General features: G+C 43.5%; 1 protein-coding gene across 1 annotated transcript; it reads left to right on the top strand.

Moving 5' to 3' along the window:
• The first annotated feature begins 286 nt into the window (after positions 1–286).
• On the top strand, positions 287–19,875 carry LOC131201358 (pulmonary surfactant-associated protein D-like). The gene is made up of 8 exons (XM_058189178.1): positions 287–332; positions 5,771–5,976; positions 9,478–9,594; positions 10,670–10,777; positions 15,270–15,386; positions 17,214–17,330; positions 17,886–17,969; positions 19,315–19,875. Exons 1-8 carry the CDS (start codon positions 316–318, stop codon positions 19,686–19,688), a joined length of 1,140 nt encoding a protein of 379 aa, XP_058045161.1. The 5' UTR covers positions 287–315; the 3' UTR covers positions 19,689–19,875.
• The last annotated feature ends 819 nt before the right edge of the window (positions 19,876–20,694 follow it).

Below are 20,694 nucleotides of genomic sequence, written 5' to 3' on the forward strand. Positions count from 1 at the left end.
CTTTGGAGAAGGGCGGGATATAAATTCAAACTTTTTTTAAAAAAGTGATCAAATCATTTAAGTAGTCAAAACAGTATTTTTGAGCTCTTGTCTTTGTTCTCTGAAATAGTAATTCCATCTTCTTCTCAGGTGGCAAGAAATGGGGTATCTTTTTTCCCCCCCTTCCTTATATCTGCCATCCGCTTGGATGAATTCCTTGTAGATTTCCACTAGGGTTATATGATTGAGAAACTGGAGCTGATGTTACTTAACTCGCCTTCTTTAAAAGGACAGCTAAGCCCTTTAGGGCATGATCTCTATGCAGGTCCTCTCAGAATGTCTGAAATTGTCAAGTGAGTGAATCCAGTTTTGCTTTGTCCTTCTTTGGTGGGTTTTTTGGGGGAAATAGGAAATTGAATCGAAATAGATTATATTGAAATCTTCCACTACTTCTTTATAAAAGCTGATGCTTTCCAAACCTGCTCTACAGCTTTGATTAATTTCAACCGGTCCTAGCTCTTCCTAAGTCAGGGGTCTCCAACCTTGGCAACTTTAAGACTTGTGGACTTCAACTCCCAGAACCCAGCAAAGCTGGCTGAGGAATTCTGGGAGTTGAAGTCCATAAGTCTTAAACTTGCCAAGGTTGGAGACCCCTGCCCTAAGTCATTGAAAAGCTGCTTTTTGATTACTAAATGCTTTCCGTATCAGATTCTAGATCTCTCTGGGCTTATCTCAGAATTATCTTCGGCTTTCGTGGCTCTGCGATCCAGTGACAGTGTAATTTGTCTGTATTTGTTATCGCTTTGTGGAACACCTTGACTTAAAACACAGCTGGTCAGTTAAGACTTCATTAGGAGGTCTGCGGCAGAAGAAATTGGGAGTTTGTGTAACTTTTCAGAATTTTGCAGAAGAAGAAGAAAAAATGAGCGTACAGAATTTTCTGTGCGAAACCAAGTTTGGCTATATTTGTCTATCAATCAAGGAACTGTTCTGTTCATCTGATCGAATGCAGACCTGATTCATTTCAAATACTTGTGCTGTAATTTTTAATCAATTTACTTTAGAAGTTGGGATCATGAAGGAGGGTTATAATGCAGTGGAAAAGTTCTTGGCTCAGTCCCCGGTTTGTCGGGCTATATATAACTGTGGCCCCAAAGACCAAGAGGGCCCCTGAAGAATTTCTAATACCATCCTGCCTGTAAGTCAATCAGGTCACAGTGTCATCTTCAAGGTTTATATCTCTATCTAGTGGTGAGCTGAACTTAGCAGTAGCGTGCAGTTAGATAACTGGTAAATAGAGCTTTGCAAATCCTTGAATGGGGGTTTTGATTCAATGAAGCTTCAATCAACCCTCCCTCCCAAAGTAGCTTCACCAAATGAATCCGTTTCAAAGCAGTGGAATCAGTGAATCAGTGTCTCCAAGATATCTGAAGAGCTTTCTCAACTACTTTAAAGATTTGATGTGTTTTGTACAGAATGTTGCAATTTTCAGTTCCTCTTGTGGAGAAAATTGAGAAGAAACAGGTTGAATGTTGCAAGGGCATTGATGGGGGGGGGGGAAACCCAGGTAATATGGTTTACCAACTCTCTATCGCAACTCTTCTGGGATGACAACAGAATAGCAGAGTTGGAAGGGACCTTGTAGGTCATCCAGTCCAACCCCCTCTCAAGTGGGAGACCCTATACCAGTGTTGGCAAACCTTTTTGGCACCAAGTGCCGAAATGGGAGTGTATGCGCGTGTGCTGGAAATCGGAAGAGCAGCCGCCCGGTGCGCGCATGCCATCTCTCTGGGCACGCGAGCTGTTGCCCTTTGTTTTTCCACGTTCTGGCGCACCGGACAACTGTTCTTCCGGTTTCCAGCACATGCATGCATGAGTGAAGACCAGCTGGCTGGTGCTCATGTGCATGCCGTAAACCCAAAGAGCAGTTGCCTGGTGCACCGGAACCTGGAAGACCACTTCCAGCACCCATGCCATAGGTTCGCCATCATGGCCCTATACCATTTCTGACAGATGGCAGTCCAGTCTCTTTTTGAAAGCGTCCAGTGATGAAGCTCCCACAACGTCTGAAAACTATTGGTTGATTGCTCTTGCTATCAGAACCTTATATCTAGGTTGAATCTCTCCTTGTTCAGTTTCCATCCATTATTCCTTGCCTGGCCTTCAGGTGCTTTGGAAAATAGCTTGACCCCTTTCTCTCTGTGGCAACCCTTCAAATATTGGAACACTGCTAACATGTCTCCCCTGGTCTTTCTCTTCACTAATCTTGATTCAGCCTACATTAGGTAAAGGATCTCTCACATTCTGGTGAGAGAGATGGGCTCCAGCATGAATCCAAAAGCTCAGAAAACTAAACCTCTGGTCCTGGTGACCAAGATTTAGTCTTGGATTGTTCTTCTTCCGTGTTAGTGCTGCCAAGAATTAGCAAAGCTATCAACATTTTACCTATGAGTTCAAGGCTGACCTGATTTTAAAATCCTGCACAACTGGTGCAGAGTTTGATAACTTCATAATGGATAAAGGGGCACACAGAATAGAATAGAATAGAGTAGAGTAGAGTAGAGTAGAGTAGAGTAGAACAGAACAGAACAGAACAGAACAGAACAGAACAGAATAGAATAGAATAGAATAGAATAGAATAACAGAGTTGGAAGGGACCTTGGAGGTCTTCTAGTCCAACCCCCTGCCCAGACAGGAAACCCTACATCACTTCAGACAAATGGTTATCCAACATAAATTTTTTTAGTGTTGGAGCATTCACAACTTCTGGAAGCAAGTTGTCCCCCAGATTAATTGTTCTAACTGTCAGGAAATTCCTCCTTAGTTCTAAGTTGCTTCTCTCCTTGATTAGTTTCCACCTGTTGCTTCTTGTCCTACCCTCAGGTGCTGTGGAGAATAGCTTGACTCCCTCTTCTTTGTGACAGCCCCTGAGATATTGGAACTCTACCCTAAAAGAAATATACTTTGGGACTAATTCAAAATTTATTTGTGGAAAAACCCTTGATGGGATCTGAAACTTGGCGGGCTCTTGAATTCTCCAAAGGGCCTATCAATCGTGCTGCATTGATTCCATTCAATTGTGCTGGAAAATCTCCTTCCAAAACACCAACATCTAGAGAGATCCAGACAACATTTCATTTCTCCAAAGCATACAGGTTACAGTGACTGTGTCAGGGTTCCAACGGATGCCCTAATTAAATCATGAGCCTCGAGCCAATCTTCAAAAGAAATCCAATTATTTATCAGGAGCTTCATGTCGGCATGTTCCCAAGTGAAGCCAGCTCTGACCCTACATAATTTACACCCAATTATGACCCTGTTTCCCCCCTCCAGGATGTTTCATCAATTACATTCACCAACGGAGCAATTTCACGGGTTGTAGAGGTCACTCCCCTCAGGCTGCTGTAGGTAATCCTGGGATACAGCCTTGAGAGCGATAAGCACAGAATGTGCATCTGTCTTTGGCTGTCATGCTGTTTCACCAGTTTTCCATCCACCCTGGAGTTGACAGATTGACTGGTCTCTCTTCTACTTAGAAGACATCAGAGCAGTAATAGAATGTGGACCAAAGATAGTTTGAGCATGGGTAGGCATTAATGGAGATTCCAGATGAGAGAATCATGCTACAACTGACAAGAAAACAAGAAGAAGGCATCAACACAATCTTGAAAGGCAGTTAGGTAGCTTTGATTTGCAACTTACTCCAAAGCTCTAATTTGTATTCTAACAAGCAGTTCCTGTATTTTGCTGCAAAGAGAGATAAGGAAGTGGTGCAACAGACATACTGTCTTCTCCCACGGCATGAATTCTATCATCAATTAGCTAACTAACAAGCACAAGTAGCCAAGGGGCACAATAAAGAAAATTCTATCCTTAAAAGTTTCTACCAGAGAGGTAGATGCAAAAAGCTACCTGTGAAACAGAGAAAAAAAGACACCTATGAAACAGAGGCACAGAATCAAAATCATGTGAAGTACTAGTACCATTTTATAAAGTCTTAGTAAGGCCACACCTGGAATCCTGCATCCAGTTTTGGTTTATAATACACACAAAAAAATTGTTGAAACTTTGGAAAAAGTGCAAAGAAGAGCAACTAAGATGATTAAAGGCCTGGAGACAAAAACATATGAAGAACGGTTGCAGGAATTGGGTTTGGCTAGTTTAGAGAAAAGAAGGACTAGAGGGGACATGATAGCAGTATTCAAGTATTTGGGGGGCTGCCACAAAAAAAGATGAGGTCAGCCTATTTTCCAAAACACCAGAGGATAGGACAAGAAGCAATGGATGGAAACTAATCAAGGAGAGAAGCAATCTGGCATTAAGGAGAATTCAGTACCACTAACAATACTTCTACCCTTCAAAATGACCTTGACTTTGTTTCCGATTGGTCTAAAACTTGGCAACTTCAAATATCAACCAGCAAATGCTCAGTCTTACGTATTGGTAAAAAGAACCCTAATATCAAGTACAAACTTGATGGACATTACCTTACTGACGACCCCCTCCCTGTCAAAGACCTTGGAGTTTTCATATCAAATGACCTAAATGCCAAAGCCCACTGCAACTACATAGCAAAGAAAGCTCTAAGAGTTGTAAACTTAATTTTACGTAGCTTCTTTTCCAAAAACTCTACACTACTAACCAGAGCATACAGAACATTTGCCAGACCTATTCTTGAATACAGCTCATCCGTCTGGAACCCATACCACATCTCTGACATTAATACAATCGAACGCGTCCAGAAATATTTTACTAGAAGAGTTCTTCGCTCCTCCGAAAACAACAAAATATCTTATCCCACCAGGCTTGAAATCCTGGGTTTAGAAAACTTAGAACTCCGCCGACTCCGACATGATCTGTGTTTAACACACAGAATCATCTATTGTAATATCCTTCCTGTAAAAGACGACTTCAGCTTCAATCACAACAATACAAGAGCAAACAATAGATTCAAACTTAATGTCAACCGCTTCAAACTTGATTGCAGAAAACATGACTTTTGTAACAGAGTTGTTAACACTTGGAACTCACTACCTGACTCTGTAGTCTCTACTCAAAACCCCAAAATCTTCAACCAAAAACTGTCTACCATTGACCTCACCTCATTCCTAAGAGGACTATAAGGGGCGTGCATAAGAGCACAAAAGTGCCTACCGTTCCTGTCCTATTGTTCTCTTCATTATAGTATTATATGCGTACTTTTACTTATACTTTTACTTATATATACTTTTTTTCTCTCATGATAGGTTATTGTTTATGTTGATGATTGTATATACTGTTGTGACAAAATAAAATAAAAAATTCCTAACAATGAGAACAATTAACCAGTGGAAGGACTTGCCTTCAGAAGTTATGGGTGCTCCATCACTGGAGGTTTTTTAAGAAAAGACTGGACTGTATAAAATGGTATAGGGTCTCCAGCTTGAGCAGGAGGTTGGACTAGAAAACCCTCAAGGTCCCTTCCAGCTGTATTCTGATTGATTTATCGATATAAGAAGAATTGTAACAAATTCAACCATAGCTCGCTTTCCAACTCTCATTTGTAAAAACAGAGAAAATGTTAGCTGTTTGGACGAATCTTATTTGAAGTATTTATTTTTACTCGGCATTCCAGAGTAGATCAAGTAGAATTGGGTTGCCATCAAATGCTAGACTGCAAATTCAGATTGAAATGTATCATTGCCCATCAAACTGCCAACTTCAATTGACTGAGAGCTGAATCTCACCTGTCCTACACCCCATATTTTTACCTATTTCTCCTTCTCGTTCACTTTTTTTTGTTTCCTTCCAGGTCCTATGACTCAGCAATGCTAGTGGTCCTGCTCTTTGGCGCTTTAGTCTCAGCAGTGGCATCGATGTCCACCCCAGCGCCACAGAAAGTCCTCCATAGCTGGAATGCTTGTTCCTTGGTGGTGTGTGAACCAGCTGAGAAAGGAATACCAGGACGAGATGGACGAGATGGAATTCAAGGATTAAAAGGGGAAAAGGGAGAACAAGGTCTGGAATTCATGCTTTCCTGGTGTTGTTTAATTCTTGAAGCTGTGGGGGGGAGGAAATCAGCTTTCTGGGCATACATGAAAAGAGGGGTTTGATTTCGTTGCATTTTTTCCAATGTATTTACTTCATTGGGAGAGTGAAGTGTATGCCAATGGAATCATAAATCTCTTTTCTATAGCTTCTTCCCCTTGTCCCTTTCTTCCTGCCGCTCTCTCTTCGGTTGGCTCTTAATAGGCAGAAAGAAAGAAAGAAAGAAAGAAAGAAAGAAAGAAAGAAAGGAAGGAAGGAAGGAAGGAAGGAAGGAAGGAAGGAAGGAAGGAAGGAAGGAAGGAAGGAAGGAAGGAAAGAAAGAAAGCTCAACAACACACTGATGGTGTTACCTAGTTGGGTAAAGAAACGTCTACAAGAAAACCAACCAAGCTCAAGAAAGCACCAAGGACTCCCCAAAGAAAACTCAGAACAAGTAATTTAGACCAGTTACTTTTAAGATTGTATGTAACTGAGCCAAGGACCTCAGAAAATTAAGGTAGGATCTGTAGATAGCTCAGCCCTTTTCTAGTCCTCCAGATTCCTTTTTACAACCTTTTTACAATGCTTCAAATGTTGCTGGTGACTTTCTCTTATAAGTAGAAATACCGTTCAGTACCATGTGTAGTAAAGGGACAGGGTGGCTCAGTGTCTAAGACACTGAGCTTGTTGATCGAAAGGTTGGCAGTTCAGCTGTTCAAATCCCTAGTGCCGTGTGAACGGGGTGAGCTCCCGTTACTTGTCTCAGCTTCTGCCAATCTAGCAGTTTGAAAGCACGTAAACAATGCAAGTAGAAAAATAGGGACCACCTTTGCTAGGAATGTAACAGCATTCCATGCGCCTTCGGCATTTAGTCCTACCAGCCACCTGACCACGGAGACATCTTTGGACAGCGCTGGCTCTTCGGCTTTGAAATGGAGATGAGCACCGCCTCTTAGAGTCTGGAATCACTAGCAGATATATGTGAGGGGAATCTTTACCTTTACCATGTGTAGAAACTTGGAGTTGGGTAGAGAACTAAATGTACATACAACTTCACCCTCTTCTCTTCCTTCAGAAGGAAGTTTGGAGGAGAGCTGTATTTGCCTTGCATGAACAGAAGGGCAGGAGAAGAAGAACCGTCATTGTATTTTAGAGAACATGGATACAGTTTCCCATCAGGATTCTGGCTGAACATGTGGAGATCGAGCAGAATAGAAGACATCTGGATTTTTTGACATATTTTATCAAATGGATTAAACAGATCTCTAATCTCAGAGTTTGACCCAAAAGTTTCATATCGTTAATCCTTGTTTCAAGTGTCTCTTGAAAGGAAGGAAGGAAGGAAGGAAGGAAGGAAGGAAGGAAGGAAGGAAGGAAGGAAGGAAGGAAGGAAGGAAGGAAGGAAGGATGGATTTGAGCCGGTCAGAATTGAACTCTGGCTGTGGGCGGAGTCAGCCTGCAATGCTGTATTCTAACCACTGGGAAGGAAGGAAGGAAGGAAGGAAGGAAGGAAAGAAAGAAAGACGATCTACTTAATTTGACTATATTTGCTCTTTTTTCTACCTCATATTATCAACCAAGCTTTATGGACAACTCTAAAACATTTCCCTCACCTACCAAGTATCCTGTTTTCTAGCCACTGTCAACAATAGGATACAGGAGTTAAGACAGAAAAATAGAGTACTATTTTTCTTTCTTTATTGTTTGCAAAACTGATAGTTCAAGTCTTATTGAGATCAAACTAAAGGAAGTAGCAGGACTTGAAGTTACCCATTAGTAGATAGGATCAAGTAATGACCACTCAGAAAGTTCATAGCTTTCCTTAGTTTCATAGATATATTAAATTATGTAATATGGGCAGGATTGGCCTAGTGGGGTTTTAATAAGGGGTTTTATTGGTTTTAAGTTATTCAACCAACTCTAAATTTTCCTTTTAAACTGGTCTTAAAAATTGTACTAACTGTCTTTACTTTGGCTGTAAACTGCCTGGAGTCCTTTGGGAGAAGGGCGGTATAGAAATTGAAACAATAAATAAATAAATAATACATATAATTTAGTTTCAGGCACATGTTATGCAGCTCTATACCATGTTTCCCCGAAAATAAGACCCTGTCTTATATTCTTTGAACCCTGAAATAAGCGCTTGGCCTTATTGCCATGCACTCAAAAGCCTGATTGGGCTTATTATCAGGGGATGTCTTATTGTCAGGGAAACAGAGTATTTGATGAGTCATTTCTTCACTTTTGAAGTTGGCTGACTTGAGGGAAATTGAGAAGCCTGGGGAAGAAAAGCAAAGATTTAACAGAGAAAGGGTTGGAAGCAAAAGAGTATTAAAAGTATTAAAAGTGTAAGACAACCACTTTTCTATTCTGGGGAACTTTCTTAAATTCCTACATAGGTGAAGGTGATTCAGGAAGTAATTTGAGTAGACTTTTCTTACAGGCTTTTGAGCGTCACTTAATATAATTTCTCTAGTGGCTTAAAAACACTAAGCCTCCCATCAACCTGTTTCTTTAACTCCTATTACGATTATTTTTTCCCTGGGAATTATTGGAATTGAAGTCCAACAAACTTGTGAGGTGGACAGGAAGACCCTGTGACCTTCATGAGTCAACTTTCAGAGCTGCTTCTCAGATATTACCTTGACTAATTTAGCAAAAATGGGGAACTAGACTTTTATTTAAATTGGGTTTAAATCAGATTGAGGTATACCCAAGGCACTTTTTAGTATTGGTGCTACCTGTAGTTTCTTTTGCCACAAGTCATTCTATTTCTGTTTGCAGGCCTTCGTATTTTGTTATCTTCTCCAGTTCTTTCCTCTGCTGTCTTCAGCTACTGCCAAATCCACTATCCAGACTATACTCAAGACCACTGTAACTGAGTCCATCCACCTTTCTACTGACCTTCCTCTTCTTCTCTTTCTTTACACCTTTCAAGCATAAGAGCCTTCTCACCGGAGAGCTGGGCCTTTGTATCATGTGTCCAAAGTAGGATAATTTGAGCTTGATCATTGGTGCCTCTAATCAGAATCCTGGGTTGATTAGAGAAGTGGGGCGAATGCAGTGATGGGATTCTACTGGTTCATACAGATTCGGGCAAACCGTTAGCTCCGACTATCAGCTGTGAGCAAACCGGTTCACTCTGATTTTGAAGTGGGCCCGCTTGCCCGCCCCTGTATTATACTCACATATATTTCTGCTTCCGAAGCCCAGTTGATAGGCATGGCAGAGTGGATTGCCGTGCCTCAGCTGTTTTCCTGGCTGGCACCAATGCAGAAGGTGAGTTTTCTCCAAACTGCATGTGCATGTTTAGTGAACCAGTTGTTAAACTGGTAGGATCCCACCCCTGGGTGAATGGATTTGATAGTTAGGTTTATTCTGTACAGGGATAACCGCTGTAACTTTTTCATGGGCTACATAGACTTGTATGTACTTTCCCCAAAAGCACTCAATACCATTCTGTTAATAATCCTTGCTTCAACTTGTTTAAAGGATTGCAAGGCCCCAAAGGAAGCCTTGGTCCTCCAGGGAAGATGGGGCCAGCTGGACCAGCAGGACAAATAGGATCTCAAGGGAATCCTGGACCGAAAGGAGATCCTGGACAAATAGGTAAGATGAGTCCTAGGCCACGTTTATGGTTTATGGTTTCCAGTTTTTTCAGAGAGGCATCAAACACGTCCAATTTTACAAACTTTTTTGGCCACATTTGTTAACTGAATCCAACTTCCCCCATGGATTTTGCTTCTCAGAAGGCCCCTGGGAAGGTCACAAATCATAATCATATGTCCAGAGAATGCTGCACCCAAAATCACAATCACATAAATGTGCAGGTGGTACGATTGTTTTACCTTCAAGAACAGGTCATAAGTCCCTTTTATTGGTGCCTTCATAACTTTGCATCATCATCTACTGATGTACCATTGAGATGTCTAATTAAGGCTTACTGACAGCTAGCTAGCATCATTGCCCAGAGATATGTTCTGGTCTGCATCTCCAACACTGTACTTCATCTATAATCTTACAGACTAAAGAAGCCTCGATTCTATACCCTGAAGTTCCTGGTGGAACACAACAGATCATTGTTCTCCTGGGCAGGGATGGGCTTCAGATCCTTTAACAACAGGTTCACTGCCCCTTTGCTGGGTGGGCATGGCCCTGGTGGCCCCTAGTCGGCCACCTGCACCATGATGGGGGGAGGCTTTTTTGCCCTCCCCAGGCTCTGGAGGCTTTCTTCGAGCCTCCAGGAGGGCGAAAACAGCTTCTCCCGGGCTCTGGAGGCCCTCCGGAGGCCAAAAACAGGCCTGTTTCTGGACTTCCGGAGCTTCTGGGACCCCCATTTTTTGACCTCCCCAGGCTCTGGAGGCTTTCCAGAGGCTGGAAACAGGCTTCCAGAACCTCTGGTAGGCCCAGTTTTTGCCCTCCCAGACCCTCCACGCAGTCTCTGCATTTACTTGGAATGATGAATGGGCCATGTGGAGACTCCTGGGAGGGGTAGGGAGGGGTAGGAGGGGCGGGGCAGGGTGGGGTGAGAGGGACCATCCAGGGGTGCCATTTGGGGTTTTGCCAAACCCCAGCAATCCTTGAGTAGAGGATCGCCTGAATCCTGCTAAACCCCCAGGAACCCACCCCTGCTCCTGAGTACATTCGTCTCTCTTTTCTGACATAGTTTATTTCATTGGAACAGGCCCACGTGGGATTCAGGGTTTGCAAGGCCCTCCTGGAAAGGTGGGCCCTTCAGGACCGAAAGGTAACATTGGCCCACAAGGTGAGAAAGGTGTCAACGGAGGAATAGGTAAGTTTGTTTAATTAAGTGGGATTGACTCTGTAGGAAGAAAAATCCCAGGTCCGGGTCCAAGCCGGGAATAAAATGGAGGCTGATTGGAAAGAAAGGTTCCCTTTATGGATGAACAGTGGTTCTAGGGCAGCTGACAAATGAGCTAGACGAGTGCCAGGATTTGTATACAGGTCCTGAAATGCTGCTGGGGGGTTGTGCAATGTCTGAAATGCCCTTAGGAGATTGTGTAATGTAGTGAGCTCTGTGTCTTCTCCTAAATGGTAGTGGGTTAATCCTATTATGCCCTAAAGGGTCATGTCCTGTTCTTAGAATTTGGCTGGAGGAGAATATAAATTTGATTCTTTAGGTTCAGCCAAGAACACAGTTCAATACACAACAGTCAGTAAATATTAAAGAATCAGTAAATAGTTTAGTTTAGTGTTAGTTTTATTAGATTTTTATACCGCCCTTCTCCCGAAGGACTCAGGGCGGTGTACAGCCAAATGATAAAACCACACAATATACACATTAAAACAAAACTTAAAACAAGCATATACATTAATGGCCAAAATTTAAAACCATCAATTTAAAACCCTAAAATTGATAAATAACCCCAATTAAAATGAAATAAAACTTTTAAGCCAATGAATGAATAGATGCGTTTTCAGCTCATGGCGAAAGGTCCGAAGATCAGGCAATTGGCGTAAACCAGGGGGAAGTTCGTTCCAAAGAGTAGGAGCTCCCACAGAGAAAGCCCTACCCCTGGGGGCCGCCAGCCGACATTGTTTGGCGGACGGCACCCTGAGAAGACCCTCTCTGTGAGAGCGTACGGGTCGGTGGGAGGCATAAGGTAACAGCAGGCAGTCCTGTAAGTACCCGGGTCCTAAGCCATGAAGCGCTTTAAAGGTGGTAACCAAAATCTTAAAGCGCACCCGAAAGACCACAGGAAGCCAGTGCAAGCTGCGCAGGAGTGGTGTTACATGGGAGCAACATGAGGCTCCCTCTATTACCCGCGCAGCTGCATTCTGAACTAGCTGAAGCCTCCGGGTGCACTTCAAGGGCAGCCCCATGTAGAGAGCATTACAATAATCCAAATGAGAAGTGACAAGAGCATGAGTGACCGTGCATAAGGCATCCCGGTCAAGGAAGGGGCGCAACTGGCGAACCAAGCGAACTTGGTAAAAGGCCCTCCTGAAAGGTGGGCCCTTCGGGACCCCATTTTTGACCTCCCCAGGCTCTGGAGGCTTTCCAGAGGCTGGAAACAGGCTTCCAGAACTTCTGGTAGGCCCAGTTTTTGCCCTCCCAGACCCTCTCAGACACGGTCCCTGCACTTACTTGGAAAGATGAATGGGCCACGTGGCGACTCCTGGGAGGGGTAGGGTGGGTGGGAGGGGCGGGGTGGGGTGGGGTGGGGTGAGAATGACCATCTAGTGGTGCCATTTGGGAGTTTGCCGAACCCCAGCAATCCTTGGCTAGAGGATCGCCTGAATCCTGCTAAACCCCCAGGAACCCACCCCTGCTCCTGAGTACATTCGTCTCTCTTTTCTGACATAGTTTATTTCATTGGAACAGGCCCACGTGGGATTCAGGGTTTGCAAGGCCCTCCTGGAGCGGCCGCCAGATGATCTTCAAGCGACAGTCGTCCATCCAGGATGACACCCAAGTTCGCGCCATCTTTCCATTGGGGCCAATAACTGCCCCCAACAGTCAGCTGCGGTTGCAGTCGACTGTACCGGGCCCTAAGCCATGGAGCACTTTAAAGGTGGTAACCAAAATCTTAAAGCGCACCCAAAAGACCACAGGAAGCCAGTGCAAGCTGCGCAGGAGTGGTGTTACATGGGAGCAACGTGAGGCTCCCTCTATTACCCGCGCAGCTGCATTCTGAACTAGCTGAAGCCTCCGGGTGCACTTCAAGGGCAGCCCCATGTAGAGAGCATTACAATAATCCAAATGAGAAGTGACAAGAGCATGAGTGACCGTGCATAAGGCATCCCGGTCAAGGAAGGGGCGCAACTGGCGAACCAAGCGAACTTGGTAAAAGGCCCTCCTGGAGACGGCCGCCAGATGATCTTCAAACGACAGTCGTCCATCCAGGAGGACACCCAAGCTGCGCGCCATCTTTCCATTGGGGCCAATAACTCGCCCCCAACAGTCAGCTGCGGTTGCAGTCGACTGTACCGGGGTGCCGGCATCCACAGCCACTCAGTCTTGAGTGCAATGATCATGCATAGAGTTCAAATATACAGTTGCAGCATATCAGCAGGTAACAATAGTGTAGTGTCCCCACAAATCATAATTCAGCGTTTCTTAAGTACATTGGCTACAGAGCTCAGCCAATCAGGATGCATGATGGTGCAACACAGTCTTAAAGCAATATAATACCTTTCTTACTGCAAACATACATAGTTGGTTTATATATTGCCTGACTAACTAGTTAGACAAATAGCCATTTCCTAATACCACCCCTGGAGGTGAAGGTTTTTTGTGTTGTGAATAGGTTGGCCCAATCTTTCTTAATAGGCACAAAATGTCTGCTGGGGCTATTAAGAAAGACTGAGTCTGCTTTCTGTCTTTTAAGAGCATGTTTCTCCATTTCTCCTTTGGGGAAATAGCAATAGCACTTAGACTTATATACCGCTTTACAGTACTTTACAGCTCTCTCTAAGCAGTTTACAGAGTCAGCATATTGCCCTCAACAATTCAGGTCCTCATTTTATCCACCTCGGAAGGATGGGAGGCTGAGTCAACCTTGAGCCGGTGAGATTTGAACTGCCAAATTGCAGGCAGCTGGCAGGCCGCAGAAGTAGCCTGCAGTACTGCACTGCGCCAGCAAGGCTCATGAAATATAATATTCTGCCTCTTTTAATACTCCCCAAAATATTTCATTCTTCTAGGTGTGGGGCTTCCCCCAATTCCCTCTATTTATCCTTTGGAATTTGATTAAAAAGTAATTATTGAAAAATAGTGTAACAGTTGTGTTCAATGGGTCAATGCGGCTGTATTCTTTCAGACATCAATTAAGAGATCGTTTGCAGTCCATTTGTAATGTCCCAAAGGGATCTCCTGTTCAACCGTCACCATGGGAAAGAGTTGGAAGGGACCTTGGAGGTCTTCTAGTCCAACCCCCTGCCGAGGCAGGAAACCCTACTCCATTTCAGACAAAATGGACCAGTGAGTTTATCCAAGCTACTGAGCAAGGTCAAAGCAGCTTTCCAAATTCAGTCTTCAAATCCTTTTAGGGAGTTAACAATGCATTTTAAATTGAGAAGAATTTGGATAAAACTGTAAATAAGATACATGGACCAAAAAAACCCCCCATAGAACTATACATTCTCTCCAATGCATCTACAGCTATTGGATGCTGAGTCTAGATTTGAATTTACCTATGCTTATAGTTGCTATATGGGGACACGGTGGCTCAGTGGCTAAGATGCTGAGCTTGTCGATCAGAAGGTCAGTACTTCAGCGGTTCGAATCCCTAGCGCCGCTTAACAGGGTGAGCTCTCATTATTTGTCCCAGCTTCTGCCAACCTAGCAGTTCGAAAGCACATAAAAAATGCAAGTAGAAAAAATAGGGACCACCTTTGGTGGGAAGGTAACAGTGTTCTGTGAGCCTTTGGCATTTAGTCATGTCGGCCACATGACCACGGAGACGTCTTTGGACAGTACTGGCTCTTCGGCTTTGAAACGGAGATGAGCACCGCCCCCTAGAGTCGGGAACAACCAGCACATATATGCGAGGGGAACCTTTACCATTATAGTTGCTATATGGGGATGTAGTGGCTCAGTGGCTAAGATGCTGAGCTTGTCAATCAGAAGGTCAGCAGTTCGAATTCCTACCGCCGCATAACAGGGTGAGCACCTGTTACTTGTCCCAGCTTCTGCCAACCTAGCAGTTCGAAAGCATGTAAAAATGCAAGTAGAAAAACAAGAACCACTTTGGTGGGAAGGTAACAATGCTGTATACCCCTTTGGTGTTGAGTCATACCAGCCACATGACCATGGAGACATCTTTGGACAGCGCTGGCTCTTTGGCTTAGAAATGGAGATGAGCACCGCCCCTAGAGCCAGAAACAACTAGCACGCATGTGCGGGGGAACCTTTACCTTTACCTATAGTTGCTATAAATAATTCTAAAACAAATAGAGAGCTAGGTCTAACATCCAAGAATTCGGGGACACAAAAAACACTAAGAAAACGGAAGATTTGATGGGAGGCAGCCCACTTCAACATCAGATGCAAGAAAGCTTACCTTTCCTACTTTTTGATGGTTCTGATTGGTTTTGTTGCAATGCCATGACAAGTCTGGTGGCCATGAATTTAGAAGCATCAGGTTAATTTTATGCAAAAATGGATTAGATTTGGAGGCTGTCTGCCCTATCCATGTATTGTGTGTTAACAAAGTAGAACTGCAAACTGGAAATAACGTTCCTGTTTGGTGATCGTTATTTTTGCAACGCGCCTGACTCATTTATGCATGTCATTTTTTATATCTTCAATATCACTGTAGGTCTCAAAGGAGCCCTTGGCCCTCCAGGACCCCAAGGCAAAATAGGTGCCCCTGGACCAGCTGGGGCCAAAGGAGCAGTGGGCGAAAAGGGAGCAAAAGGAGACACGGGTGTCAAAGGTATTATGTCAAGAGTTGTGCCACATTGCGGTTGGTTGGATTTCAAGCATGGCTTTGGCTTTTGTTGCAGGATCCTTGTGTCAATCAGATTGGCAAATAGGTTGTTTATCCTACTCTCAGTTTCAAGAAGTGACCGGAGGCAAGAAAGAAGAGGGCTTTGAAATGTAGACAAGTGAGAGAACGAAAAGGGGAGGGGTAATTTTAGAAAGAGCAAACAGGGCAGGAAGCAAAGTCTTGCGAAAGGTTTTCCATTCTTTCAAAACCAGAAGACAGAAGTAGATATTCAAGAAAGAGAGAGAGAGAGAGAGAGAGAGAGAGAGAGAAAGAGAAAGAAAGAAAGAAAGAAAGAAAGAAAGAAAGAAAGAAAGAAAGAAAGAAAGAAAGAAAGAAAGAAAGAAAATGAAAAAGAGGGAAATATATTTCTTCTGGCATAATTGCCCCAATTCTACCCCAAAATTAAAGGATTCCAGGATTGTAAAAAGGGAGAACTGGGACAAGGAGATAACCAAGAACTGGGACAAGGAGATAACCCAAAAGCTCAGTGATTCTCACCCAGGTTTCTTGACAAGATTATAGAACCTTGGCTTCTTCTTGAAAAGCTTTTCCTCCCTGTCCCAACTCTCGAGTCTGCAATCCTGGTCTTCCTTCACAGTTTTCCACCCAGCTCCTAAATAATGTCTAGGACCAGTAGTAGTGAGCTGCCAAAAAAAATATAAAAATAGTTTCCGACATCTTTTTGCTTCCATTTCATAACCATCTGCGGTTTTGCAACCCAGAGCAGTAACAGTGCTTGAGGGTCTCCTCCTATAAAGAATTTGTCCCGTAATTAGTTTTGCTGAGAGATACAGATGCTGGAGAACCATTAGCTTTGTGACCCTAATTTTGCAGCCTGGGAAATGAGCTCTCAATGAAAAATGAGACTGACTTTGGTCCCTTCTCTTTGCTCTTTTTTGATTGGTGGCCACCTGCTTGGGTTTGGTTTGGTTTTTTAAAGCAAATAGACCAAGTTAGGTGGAACCATCAAAAATCCATGAACTGAATTCCATCTAATTTGGCCAATGAAGTCTAAGAAGTCAAGGAGCTACATAGATGTCGCCCATGTATTCCTCAGGAGTTGAGCCTGATATTGAAGGCACTTTATTTTCAAGTTGGAGCAGATGGCAGCTCCTAACCAACATTGGCTGATCTCCAAAAGTTAAACAGAGTCAAGGCCAATTGGCAGTTGGATGGCATCCACCAGGAAATCCCTAGACTGGAGGCTGAATTGAGAAGCTGGAAACCATCCCAGCAGGTGGCAGTGAGAACCTACATCAATATCTTTGCTGAGAAAGGTAGAGCAAAGGTACAGCAAATACAGAATTGAGCTAGACCAGGGGTCAGCAACCCATGGTTCTGGAGCCGCATATGGCTCTTGCATCCCTCTGCTGCGGCTTACTGTCACCACCACAATTTTGAGAGGAGCTTCCGGTTATGGGAAAAGCACGTCACACCAGAAAGAGACTCTATGGCAAGGGATGGGTTTTCCAGTCAGCTCCACAATTGATAGGGCTTTCAGTTAGGTCAGGTAGAGGGAAAAGAATGCCGCGCTAGGAGGAGACTCTATGGTGGGGGAACCAGACTTCCAGTCGGCTCCACAATTGAATGGGGGGCTTCCGGTAAGGACCTTTGTGGCTCTTTGAGTGTTTAAGGTTGCCGACCCCTGAGCTAGACTCAAAGAAGATTTAGTCTAAAGACAGTTAGGTTTCCATCCCACTCGTGTGTTCTTTACCAACATCTTAAAATGTTTATCAACCTTAAATCACTTGCTGGTCTGATCTCTTACAACAGGACTGCAAGGACCACCAGGTCCCCAAGGGCCAGTGGGAAAAGCTGGTTCTCCTGGACCCAAAGGAGATAAGGGTACCACGGGTGAAAGGGGGATAAAAGGTGATAGTGGTCTCTCAGGTGAGTGAGATGAATGTTGCTTCCTTGTTAAACTGTCATTTAACAACCTTTAGCAGAACATTTCGAATTGGTCCTTTTCGTGTCATTGTGACAACCTTTCAGTGTCCTTTTTAGCAGGGATGTGGTTAATATTTGAGATGAATCTGTTTGATGTTTCCATCAGCCTATTGTCAATGTATTAGTTGTTAAAGGGATGGTGGGGTCCACCTATATTTTCAGCAACGAAAAGGCACATGGGAAAGGAAGTCAATGTTTGGGTTACTCAACGGCTATCCGGCACAAAAGTTCAGAAAAGATTTATCACTTGTGTATGCACAACCATCTAGTCAACTAAAATTCAAGGGTAAATTGGGATCAGCTAAGAGTCAATGGAATTCAATAGGCAATGGACTTAGATCATTTGTGGCAATGTAATGACTCTAAGCTGATGATGCACTTAACTCCACCTCCCAGTTCTGCCTGCTCTTCTCCTACATTGTTTTATTCCAGCGTTTTCCTATTCGTGATGCTATAGTCCAATATCTTGCAGATTGTGATCATCTTGTTCTCTTTTAGAGGTCAATCTTTTGAAGACTAAAGTTAGCGCCCTGGAAGGACAGCTGAAAGCTCTACAGGCCAGCTTTGCCACATATCAAAAAGGTAAAAACGATGTGCAGAATACACAAATCCCTCTGGATGAGTTTGATCTCCTAGCAAAGAGTCGATGGATTAGAAGAACTAAGGCATATCTGCAGGTGTGATGCAGCAGCTCCCATATGCCCCGAACTACTGTAGAAAGCTTGACAGCAGGTGTTAATAGTTGGGAAGGTGCTGCTCAGAGGTGGGTTTCACATAATTTTACCACCGGTTCGCCGCACGCCGAAAATGTGCACATGCGCCTTCCACACATGCGAGTAGCCTTCCACACATGTGCTTTGCTTGCGCATGTGGCTTGCATGCATGCAAGCAGCTTAGAAAATGTGGCTAAATAGGACAGCATAGCACCGGGGCGGAGCAGGGGGACGGGTGGGGTGGGGTGGGGGCAACCCACAGGTCGCCACTACCGGTTCGTCCGAACTGGTCCAAACCAACTGAATACCACCATTGGTGCTGCTGCCCCGTATTTGCAAATTATTCACGAGTTGAAGATGCTCAACTGCTCTAATCATTGGTGTTGTGTAAGTGTCAGAGGAAAGCTTCATTTAAAAGAAAGTTCACGAGAAGTTTCTACATTTTTTCATGGAAGCAAGGATGTCCTTCAAGGCAGTCTCTTGCATTTTCAGTAACAAGTGTGGAAGGGCAGCAGATGAGATAAAGTAAAACAACACAACAAGGAGAATCGCATTATTTCCCTGGCACAACCAGGTTTTTACAATTAGTTCTATCAGTGCAGGGATGAATTATTGTATATATGTGTATCCTACTGTACAACACAGTGGACAAGACGAATTTGCAAGGAGACTGTAAAGTTACTTTCTAGGAAAACAATCCTCGGATCTACAAAGATTTACAAAGAAAGAGTTAAAAAATACCCTAATTTTCTTTTATTTGTTTTTATTTATATTTTATACTTATTAACTGCTCATCTCCCTCAGATTTTATTTTATTAATAAAATAATCCTGCAATTTTGGTATGGCTTGGACCTATCTCCCATCCTTGCCACTTTTGTTTAATTTTAAGTTGATTTTAATGTTAATATTTCATATTACTTATTTCATATTTACTTGGTTGTAAACCACGCAGAGGCACTTCTAGCCAAAATGGGTAGCATGTACATATAATAGCTATGGGCCCATTGTATTTCTGGACAAACCACTGGAGATTTTCCAAGGCCAGGATGATTGGGAAAATGACATATTGCTAACAGTAGTAATTTAAGAACCAATGTTCTCTTCCTATGGCGAGTTGACCTGACCTCAACGTGCACCAGTGTAATCATTTACTACACAATGGCTGATGTTGACGCTGACCTAAGAATGTGCCTTTTCTTTTTGTTCATTCTAGTCGCCACGTTCCCAGGCGGACGCATAGTCGGCAACAAAGTGTTCATAACCAATGGCTATGAAGGCAACTTCGAGGATGTGAGACAAAGGTGTACACGGGCCGGAGGCCAGCTTGCGGCCCCGAGAACCGCCGCAGAGAACGATGCTGTCCAAAAAATTGTGGTACTCTACAACAAATCGGCCTTCCTTGGCATAACTGACTTAAAGACCGAAGGGACATTTAAGTACCTGAACGATCAACCCCTCACTTACGTCAACTGGTTGCCCGGGGAGCCCAACAATCAGGGCAAAGAGAATTGTGTCGAACTTTTTTCAAATGGAAAATGGAATGACAAATCCTGTGGGGAAAAAAGGCTCCTGGTCTGCGAATTTTAGACTCATCTGTCACGCAGCATTTCGATCCAGGGAGGCTGCGAAGTTTTAATACCACGTTTGCTTCTTATCTATAGGCATTAAAGAAATCATGACTTAGCTAATCCTCCCTAAATTCTAGTGAGGGGGGAACTGTTGATTTCACGTATACAATTAAAATAACTTTACCACCAAGGCCAGTTCCCAAGTATACTTCCCACCTGATGAAGTATATAATTGAGTTTCCTAATATCTTATAGATGAAACAATTCAGGGGAGATTCACTGTCACAGAGGGATACAATGAAGATCAAGTAAGGTACTAATATCACCCTAAAAAGTCTTAGTAAGACCACATCTAGAATACTGCATCCAGTTTTGGTCACCACGCTATAACAAAAGATGTTGAGACTCTAGAAAGAGTGCAGAGAAGAGCAACAAAGGATAATTAGGGGACTGGAGGCTAAAACGTACGATGAACAATTGCAGGAACTGGGCATAGCTAGTCTAGTGAAGAGAAGGACCAGGTGAGACATGATAGGCAGTGTTCCAATATTTGAAGGGCTGCTACAGAGAGGAAGGCATCAAGCTATTTTCCAAGGTACCTGATGGCCAGACAAGGAATAATGGATAGAAACTGATCAAGGAGAGAGATTCAACCTAGAAATAAGGAATAATTTTCTGACAGTGAGAACAATCAACCAATGGAAGAGCTTGCCTTCAGAAGTTATGGGAGCTTCATCACTGGAAGCTTTCAAGAAGAGACTGGACTGCCATCTGTCAGAAACGGCGTAGGGTCTCCTGCTTGGGTGGGGGGTTGGACTAGATGACCTACAAGATCCCTTCCAACTCTGTTACTCTGTGGCTCTGTTACTGTCATCATTTTAGTTACAAATATGCAAGCAGAAACTCCCCCTACCAATGTAGCCTGTTTATAAAAGTAGGAAGCATATGGTGTTGGTTGGTGGTGATTTCATTCCAGTAGGGAATCACAAATGTGATGGAGATAAATATCCTAATTCGGCCATAAG

Source organism: Ahaetulla prasina, chromosome 6 (assembly GCF_028640845.1).
Source record: "Ahaetulla prasina isolate Xishuangbanna chromosome 6, ASM2864084v1, whole genome shotgun sequence".
Classification (NCBI taxonomy): Eukaryota; Metazoa; Chordata; class Lepidosauria; order Squamata; family Colubridae; genus Ahaetulla; species Ahaetulla prasina.